The sequence below is a fragment of the Petromyzon marinus genome, unplaced genomic scaffold, assembly GCF_048934315.1.
Source record: "Petromyzon marinus isolate PM22_M1 ecotype Great Lakes invasive population unplaced genomic scaffold, UKy_Petmar_22M1.pri1.0 PM_G_Scaffold_20, whole genome shotgun sequence".
In the NCBI taxonomy this organism is placed as follows: domain Eukaryota; kingdom Metazoa; phylum Chordata; class Hyperoartia; order Petromyzontiformes; family Petromyzontidae; genus Petromyzon; species Petromyzon marinus.
In genome coordinates this window covers 161371-171470 of record NW_027422762.1, presented here as the reverse complement: position 1 = coordinate 171470, position 10100 = coordinate 161371, and the positions used below count along the sequence as shown (strand labels likewise).

Genomic DNA, 10100 nt, shown 5'->3' with positions numbered 1-10100 from the left:
AGTTCAGTGGCCAAGTCATTGACATACATACATACACACACAGATACACACACAGATACACACACACAGAGACACAGATACACACATACACACACATACACACAGATACACACACTATTACACTATTCAACTACAGACGAGAGACCTTCTGCAGTGATCTGTCAGTGCAGGAGCGGAGCTGCTGTGAGGCGAGGCGCTTGGAGCTCTCTGATTGGTCCAAGCGGCGACTTGGAGCCAATCAGATTTGGTTCCTCCCTAGCCACGTGACGCGGGATTTTTTTTTCCCGCCAAATTTTTGAGGCTCCTCCTCGGCCAGGCGCCATTTTGAGAGTCGTGAGGTGCGGATTTGAAATTTTTTTTTATTTCGGAGCAGAAATTAACGACGATGACGACCCCCCAGGGGTGCGAGATCGCCTCTCGTGAGGGAAAACGTGAGGTAAAAAGTGGCCTCAAATGTCCAGCCCGTGATTCGCAGATAGTTTAAATATGCACTGTTGAATTTATGGGCAGTGTTGGGTCTATGGGGCGGTGCTGAATCTATGGGGCAGTGTTGAGTCTATGGGCAGTGCTGAGTTTTTGGGGCAGTGCTGAGTCTATGGGGCAGTGTTGAGTCTATGGTGCAGTGCTGAGTCTATGGGACAGTGCTGAGTCTATGGGGCAGTGTTGAGTCTATGGTGCAGTGCTGAGTCTATGGGACAGTGCTGAGTCTATGGGGCAGTGTTGAGTTTATGGGGCAGTGCTGAGTCTATGGGGCAGTGTTGAGTCTATGGGGCAGTGCTGAGTCTATGGGGCAGTGCTGAGTCTATGGGGCAGTGCTGAGTCTATGGTGTAGTGTTGAGTCTATGGGACAGTGCTGAGTCTATGGGACAGTGCTGAGTCTATGGGGCAGTGCTGAGTCTATGGGGCAGTGTTGTGTCTATGAGACAGTGCTGAGTCTATGGGGCGGTGCTGAGTCTATGGGACAGTGCTGAGTCTATGGTGCAGTGTTGAGTCTATGGTGCAGTGTTGAGTCTATGGGACAGTGCTGAGTCTATTGGGCAGTGCTGAGTTTATGGGGCAGTGCTGAGTCTATGGGGCAGTGCTGAGTCTATGGGGCAGTGTTGAGTTTATGGGGCAGTGCTGAGTCTATGGGGCAGTGCTGAGTCTATGGGACAGTGCTGAGTCTATGGGCAGTGCTGAGTCTATGGGGCAGTGCTGAGTCTATGGGACAGTGCTGAGTCTATGGGGCAGTGCTGAGTCTATGGGGCAGTGTTGAGTCTATGGGGCAGGGCTGAGTCTATGAGACAGTGCTGAGTCTATGGACAGTGCTGAGTCTATGGGGCAGTGCTGAGTCTATAGGACAGTGCTGAGTCTATGGGGCAGTGCTGAGTCTATGGGGCAGTGCTGAGTCTATGGGGCAGTGCTGAGTCTATGGGGCAGTGCTGAGTCTATGGGGCAGTGTTGAGTCTATGGCCATTGACAAAATACAAACGATTCAATTTGTGAATAATAATGTAGCCTGGTTATTAAGTATGGTGAGTGTACTGACAGTCTATAATGTAGACTGTAGTAATGGTTATTAAGCTGGGTGAGTGTACTGACAGTCTATAATGTAGACTGTAGTAATGGTTATTAAGTATGCTGAGTGTACTGACAGTCTATAATGTAGACTGTAGCCTGGTTATTAAGTATGGTGAGTGTACTGACAGTCTATAATGTAGACTGTAGTAATGGTTATTAAGTACGGTGAGTGTACTGACAGTCTATAATGTAGACTGTAGTAATGGTTATTAAGTATGGTGAGTGTACTGACAGTCTATAATGTAGACTGTAGTAATGGTTATTAAGTATGGTGAGTGTACTGACAGTCTATAATGTAGACTGTAGTAATGGTTATTAAGTATGGTGAGTGTACTGACAGTCTATAATGTAGATTGTAGTAATGGTTAAGTATGGTGAGTGTACTGACAGTCTATAATGTAGACTGTAGTAATGATTATTTAGTATGGCGAGTGTACTGACAGTCTATAATGTAGACTGTAGTAATGGTTATTAAGCTGAGTGAGTGTACTGACAGTCTATAATGTAGACTGTAGTAATGGTTATTAAGCTGAGTGAGTGTACTGACAGTCTATAATGTAGACTGTAGTAATGGTTATTAAGTATGGTGAGTGTACTGACAGTCTATAATGTAGACTGTAGTAATGGTTATTAAGTATGGTGAGTGTACTGACAGTCTATAATGTAGACTGTAGTAATGGTTAAGTATGGTGAGTGTACTGACAGTCTATAATGTAGACTGTAGTAATGGTTATTAAGTATGGTGAGTGTACTGACAGTCTATAATGTAGACTGTAGCCTGGTTATTAAGTATGGTGAGTGTACTGACAGTCTATAATGTAGACTGTAGTAATGGTTATTAAGTATGGTGAGTGTACTGACAGTCTATAATGTAGACTGTAGTAATGGTTATTAAGTATGGTGAGTGTACTGACAGTCTATAATGTAGACTGTAGTAATGGTTATTAAGTATGGTGAGTGTACTGACAGTCTATAATGTAGACTGTAGTAATTGTTATTAAGTATGGTGAGTGTACTGACAGTCTATAATGTAGACTGTAGTAATGGTTAAGTATGGTGAGTGTACTGACAGTCTATAATGTAGACTGTAGTAATGGTTATTAAGTATGGTGAGTGTACTGACAGTCTATAATGTAGACTGTAGCCTGGTTATTAAGTATGGTGAGTGTACTGACAGTCTATAATGTAGACTGTAGTAATGGTTATTAAGTATGGTGAGTGTACTGGCAGTCTATAATGTAGACTGTAGTAATGGTTATTAAGTATGGTGAGTGTACTGACAGTCTATAATGTAGACTGTAGTAATGGTTATTAAGTATGGTGAGTGTACTGACAGTCTATAATGTAGACTGTAGTAATGGTTAAGTATGGTGAGTGTACTGACAGTCTATAATGTAGACTGTAGTAATGGTTATTAAGTATGGTGAGTGTACTGACAGTCTATAATGTAGACTGTAGCCTGGTTATTAAGTATGGTGAGTGTACTGACAGTCTATAATGTAGACTGTAGTAATGGTTATTAAGTATGGTGAGTGTACTGACAGTCTATAATGTAGACTGTAGTAATGGTTATTAAGTATGGTGAGTGTACTGACAGTCTATAATGTAGACTGTAGTAATGGTTATTAAGTATGGTGAGTGTACTGACAGTCTATAATGTAGACTGTAGTAATGGTTATTAAGCTGGGTGAGTGTACTGACAGTCTATAATGTAGACTGTAGTAATGGTTATTAAGTATGCTGAGTGTACTGACAGTCTATAATGTAGACTGTAGCCTGGTTATTAAGTATGGTGAGTGTACTGACAGTCTATAATGTAGACTGTAGTAATGGTTATTAAGTACGGTGAGTGTACTGACAGTCTATAATGTAGACTGTAGTAATGGTTATTAAGTATGGTGAGTGTACTGACAGTCTATAATGTAGACTGTAGTAATGGTTATTAAGTATGGTGAGTGTACTGACAGTCTATAATGTAGACTGTAGTAATGGTTATTAAGTATGGTGAGTGTACTGACAGTCTATAATGTAGATTGTAGTAATGGTTAAGTATGGTGAGTGTACTGACAGTCTATAATGTAGACTGTAGTAATGATTATTTAGTATGGCGAGTGTACTGACAGTCTATAATGTAGACTGTAGTAATGGTTATTAAGCTGAGTGAGTGTACTGACAGTCTATAATGTAGACTGTAGTAATGGTTATTAAGCTGAGTGAGTGTACTGACAGTCTATAATGTAGACTGTAGTAATGGTTATTAAGTATGGTGAGTGTACTGACAGTCTATAATGTAGACTGTAGTAATGGTTATTAAGTATGGTGAGTGTACTGACAGTCTATAATGTAGACTGTAGTAATGGTTAAGTATGGTGAGTGTACTGACAGTCTATAATGTAGACTGTAGTAATGGTTATTAAGTATGGTGAGTGTACTGACAGTCTATAATGTAGACTGTAGCCTGGTTATTAAGTATGGTGAGTGTACTGACAGTCTATAATGTAGACTGTAGTAATGGTTATTAAGTATGGTGAGTGTACTGACAGTCTATAATGTAGACTGTAGTAATGGTTATTAAGTATGGTGAGTGTACTGACAGTCTATAATGTAGACTGTAGTAATGGTTATTAAGTATGGTGAGTGTACTGACAGTCTATAATGTAGACTGTAGTAATTGTTATTAAGTATGGTGAGTCTACTGACAGTCTATAATGTAGACTGTAGTAATGGTTAAGTATGGTGAGTGTACTGACAGTCTATAATGTAGACTGTAGTAATGGTTATTAAGTATGGTGAGTGTACTGACAGTCTATAATGTAGACTGTAGCCTGGTTATTAAGTATGGTGAGTGTACTGACAGTCTATAATGTAGACTGTAGTAATGGTTATTAAGTATGGTGAGTGTACTGGCAGTCTATAATGTAGACTGTAGTAATGGTTATTAAGTATGGTGAGTGTACTGACAGTCTATAATGTAGACTGTAGTAATGGTTATTAAGTATGGTGAGTGTACTGACAGTCTATAATGTAGACTGTAGTAATGGTTAAGTATGGTGAGTGTACTGACAGTCTATAATGTAGACTGTAGTAATGGTTATTAAGTATGGTGAGTGTACTGACAGTCTATAATGTAGACTGTAGTAATGGTTAAGTATGGTGAGTGTACTGACAGTCTATAATGTAGACTGTAGTAATGGTTATTAAGTATGGTGAGTGTACTGACAGTCTATAATGTAGACTGTAGCCTGGTTATTAAGTATGGTGAGTGTACTGACAGTCTATAATGTAGACTGTAGTAATGGTTATTAAGTATGGTGAGTGTACTGACAGTCTATAATGTAGACTGTAGTAATGGTTATTAAGTATGGTGAGTGTACTGACAGTCTATAATGTAGACTGTAGTAATGGTTATTAAGTATGGTGAGTGTACTGACAGTCTATAATGTAGACTGTAGTAATTGTTATTAAGTATGGTGAGTGTACTGACAGTCTATAATGTAGACTGTAGTAATGGTTAAGTATGGTGAGTGTACTGACAGTCTATAATGTAGACTGTAGTAATGGTTATTAAGTATGGTGAGTGTACTGACAGTCTATAATGTAGACTGTAGCCTGGTTATTAAGTATGGTGAGTGTACTGACAGTCTATAATGTAGACTGTAGTAATGGTTATTAAGTATGGTGAGTGTACTGGCAGTCTATAATGTAGACTGTAGTAATGGTTATTAAGTATGGTGAGTGTACTGACAGTCTATAATGTAGACTGTAGTAATGGTTATTAAGTATGGTGAGTGTACTGACAGTCTATAATGTAGACTGTAGTAATGGTTAAGTATGGTGAGTGTACTGACAGTCTATAATGTAGACTGTAGTAATGGTTATTAAGTATGGTGAGTGTACTGACAGTCTATAATGTAGACTGTAGCCTGGTTATTAAGTATGGTGAGTGTACTGACAGTCTATAATGTAGACTGTAGCCTGGTTATTAAGCTGAGTGAGTGTACTGACAGTCTATAATGTAGACTGTAGTAATGGTTATTAAGTATGGTGAGTGTACTGACAGTCTATAATGTAGACTGTAGTAATGGTTAAGTATGGTGAGTGTACTGACAGTCTATAATGTAGACTGTAGTAATTGTTATTAAGTATGGTGAGTGTACTGACAGTCTATAATGTAGACTGTAGTAATGGTTAAGTATGGTGAGTGTACTGACAGTCTATAATGTAGACTGTAGTAATGGTTATTAAGTATGGTGAGTGTACTGACAGTCTATAATGTAGACTGTAGCCTGGTTATTAAGTATGGTGAGTGTACTGACAGTCTATAATGTAGACTGTAGTAATGGTTATTAAGTATGGTGAGTGTACTGGCAGTCTATAATGTAGACTGTAGTAATGGTTATTAAGTATGGTGAGTGTACTGACAGTCTATAATGTAGACTGTAGTAATGGTTATTAAGTATGGTGAGTGTACTGACAGTCTATAATGTAGACTGTAGTAATGGTTAAGTATGGTGAGTGTACTGACAGTCTATAATGTAGACTGTAGTAATGGTTATTAAGTATGGTGAGTGTACTGACAGTCTATAATGTAGACTGTAGCCTGGTTATTAAGTATGGTGAGTGTACTGACAGTCTATAATGTAGACTGTAGTAATGGTTATTAAGTATGGTGAGTGTACTGACAGTCTATAATGTAGACTGTAGTAATGGTTATTAAGTATGGTGAGTGTACTGACAGTCTATAATGTAGACTGTAGTAATGGTTATTAAGTATGGTGAGTGTACTGACAGTCTATAATGTAGACTGTAGTAATGGTTATTAAGTATGGTGAGTGTACTGACAGTCTATAATGTAGACTGTAGTAATGGTTAAGTATGGTGAGTGTACTGACAGTCTATAATGTAGACTGTAGTAATGGTTATTAAGTATGGTGAGTGTACTGACAGTCTATAATGTAGACTGTAGCCTGGTTATTAAGTATGGTGAGTGTACTGACAGTCTATAATGTAGACTGTAGCCTGGTTATTAAGTATGGTGAGTGTACTGACAGTCTATAATGTAGACTGTAGTAATGGTTATTAAGTATAGTGAGTGTACTGACAGTCTATAATGTAGACTGTAGCCTGGTTATTAAGTATGGTGAGTGTACTGACAGTCTATAATGTAGACTGTAGCCTGGTTATTAAGCTGAGTGAGTGTACTGACAGTCTATAATGTAGACTGTAGTAATGGTTATTAAGTATGGTGAGTGTACTGACAGTCTATAATGTAGACTGTAGTAATGGTTAAGTATGGTGAGTGTACTGACAGTCTATAATGTAGACTGTAGTAATGATTATTTAGTATGGTGAGTGTACTGACAGTCTATAATGTAGACTGTAGTAATGGTTATTAAGCTGAGTGAGTGTACTGACAGTCTATAATGTAGACTGTAGTAATGGTTATTAAGTATGGTGAGTGTACTGACAGTCTATAATGTAGACTGTAGTAATGGTTATTAAGCTGAGTGAGTGTACTGACAGTCTATAATGTAGACTGTAGTAATGGTTATTAAGTATGGTGAGTGTACTGGCAGTCTATAATGTAGACTGTAGCCTGGTTATTAAGCTGAGTGAGTGTACTGACAGTCTATAATGTAGACTGTAGCGGTACGTAGCTAATCGTGCTAATTGTGTTCTGGTTGCATTTTGCACAATTATAATCGTACAATATGGCACCAATCTTTAGCACGAATGTTCAGTTTTATCCTGAACATTCATCTCTGACACTTTCAGTGAATACCTGAAATGATTTCCATGAGAATGTCAATCTCTTGACGCGTAAGGGGAAAATATCCCGGTGGGTTATGACCACGCGATGCCTCGCATTCACCAAGACAATGCAGTGAATGTGACCATAACGTACTCTTTGGCTTTTTCGGTGAAGTCACATAACGGCCAGCATGTTTTTTTCCCCTCCAAATGTTATTGTAATCTGTGCACATGACCTGATGAAACGAATAACCTTTTTTTTTAATAACCCACGTGACAGATCTAACTCATCTCTCTTCTTAAACTATAAACTAGTTTTTCTATTTTATTGTACAGCGTTGCCCGTCCGGCACCACAAGGAGGTAGGGGGTTGTTTTGCCGGACACCACCACCATTACCACCACTACTACCACCAACACTACCACCACCACTAGCATCATCACCACCACCACCACTTCCACCATTACCACCACTACCATACACTACCAACACTACCACCACCACCATTACCACCACCATTACCACCACTACCATACACTGCCATCACTACCACCACCACCACTACTACTATACACTACCATCACCATTACACCACCACTACTACCACCACCACTAGCACCATCACCACCATTACCACCACTACCATACACTGCCATCACTACCACCACCACCACTACTACTATACACTACCATCACTACCACCACCATTACCAACATCACTACAATCACTACCACCACCGCTACCACCAATACCACTACCGGGACGTTTGCGTGCTGAATGCTGGAATCTGATCCCGCGTCTCCTCCCTCTCCTCCGGCCCTCCCCCCTCACCAGCGGCCTCCCAGACGGCCTCCCCCAACCCGGGCCCCGACCCCGACCACGACCACGGCCACGGCCGCCCCCTCCTCGAGGGCTTGCTCCGCGGACGCCGGAGGAGAAGGAGCCGAGTCCCACGCGGCGCCCTCCAAGGTCGCTCGCCCGCTCAACGCCGGCGGCGGCGGCGATGACGACGCCGGGGGGCCGGGGCTCGCGCCGGGGCCTCCCCGCCGCGGCCGTCGTCTTCGTCGCCCCGTGACGTTCCGGGCTCTCGAGGGGGGGGGGCGGTGTCGCCGGGAGACTCCGGCGACGGCGCCCCCCCAGGAGAGCTCCCGCGGCAGCGGCGGCGGCGCCCGGCCGACGCCGCCGCCGGGAATCGGCCCGAAGGTCGCCCCGGAGCGTGGAGACGGCGGCGGAGAGTCGGGGCCGGCGCTCGGCGCCGACGAGGCGGCGGGCGCGGCGGAGGCGGATGCGGAGGAGGCGGAGAGACGCAGGGAGGCCGCGGTTGGACCGCGTGCGGTGCGGAAGAGACACTTCGACTTTTGGTGGCAGGGCATGGGCAGGAGGGGGAGCAGCAGGAGGGGCGGAGGAGGAGGAGGAGCGAGAGGAGGAGGAGGGGAAGAGGAGGCCGAGGCGGCGATGAAGGCGGAGGAGGAAGAGGAGGAGGAGGTTTTGGCCGGGCGGTCGCCGCTAAGCAAGCGGCGGGAGGCGGCGGCGGCGGATTGCCCGGCGGGACCGAATCCCGATCCCTGCCCGGGCTCCTCTACCTGCCGCGCTCCTCCGTCTCCTCCGTCTCCTCCGCCGCCGCTGGCGGCGGAGGAGACGGAGGAGACGGCCCCGCGTGGGGCGACGTTCCACTTCTGCTCGCTGATGCCGCGGCCGCTGGCTGAGCCGCCACCACCGCCCACCGGGAGGCGCCGGGGTTGCGCTCTGGAGAAGCAGCGGCAGCGACGGAGACAAATTCAGCAACAATACCGGCAGCAGAGAGCGTTGTCATCGTCGTCCAGCTGTTGGTCGTTCTCGGACGCATCGTCGTCATCGTCTTCATCGCCGGAGGAGGTGGTGGAGGGTGACGAGGCGAAGGAGCGGAGGGGCGAGGAGGAGGTGGTGGAGGGTAACGAGGTGAAGGAGCGGAGGGGCGAGAAGGAGGAGGTGGTGGAGTCTACGGGGGGCGTCCGCAGGCTGCTGCTGAAGTTTCGCGCCAGCCGCCTGCAGCCGAGCGTCGACAGAGCACGAGACGAGGAGGAGGCGGCGGACAACGAGGAGGAGGAGAACGAGGAGGAGGAGAGGAAGACGAGGAGGAGGAAGAAGAAGAAGAAGAGGACGAGGAGGAGGAGGAGGAGGGGACTACGGAGATCACGCAGTGCAGTCGATGATGGCGACTACAAGTCGGGCGACGAGGTGGAGGAGAAGGAGGAGGAGGAGGAGAGGGTGGCGAGTCTCAAGAGGGTGGAGGAGTGCCGGATTCTCAAGCAGATAGACGACATCATGGCTGAGATACCCCAGCTGGAGGGGAGATGCAGGGTGAGGAGGAGGAGATGAGGTGTAGGGTGGTGAGGAGGGGCTGGGTGGTGAGGTGTAGGGTGGTGAGGAGGGGCTGGGTGGTGAGGTGTAGGGTGGAGAGGAGGAGGGTGAGGAGACTACCGGGCAGCGGGTGAGGGCGTTGGGAGTGGCTCACTCAGTCACTCACTCACTCAGTCACTCACTCAGACACTCACTCAGTCACTCACTCAGTCACTCACTCAGACACTCACTCAGACACTCAGTCGCTCACTCAGTCACTCACTCAGTCACTCACTCAGTCACTCACTCAGACACTCACTCGCTCACTCAGTCACTCACTTAGACACTCACTCAGTCACTCACTCGCTCACTCGAACACTCAGTCACTCACTCAGTCACTCACTCAGTCACTCACTCATACACTTACTCAGTCACTCACTCAGTCACTCACTCAGACACTTACTTAGAC

At 44.9% G+C, this 10100-nt stretch overlaps 1 protein-coding gene across 1 annotated transcript; it reads left to right on the top strand.

Moving 5' to 3' along the window:
* Nucleotides 1–359: 359 nt before the first annotated feature.
* LOC142912425 (uncharacterized) lies at nt 360–9670 on the top strand. The gene is made up of 2 exons (XM_076060622.1): nt 360–436; nt 8147–9670. The coding sequence occupies exons 1-2, from the start codon at nt 386–388 to the stop codon at nt 9668–9670; spliced, it is 1575 nt and encodes a 524-aa protein (XP_075916737.1). The 5' UTR covers nt 360–385.
* Nucleotides 9671–10100: the final 430 nt, after the last annotated feature.

Coding starts and splice junctions, on each gene's coding strand:
- LOC142912425 (XM_076060622.1), top strand. CDS start 386: ATGACGACCCCCCAGGGGTGCGAGATCGCCTCTCGTGAGGGAAAACGT. Junction 437..8,146: donor CTCGTGAGGGAAAACGTGAG/GTAAAAAGTGGC, acceptor CCCCCTCACCAG/CGGCCTCCCAGACGGCCTCC.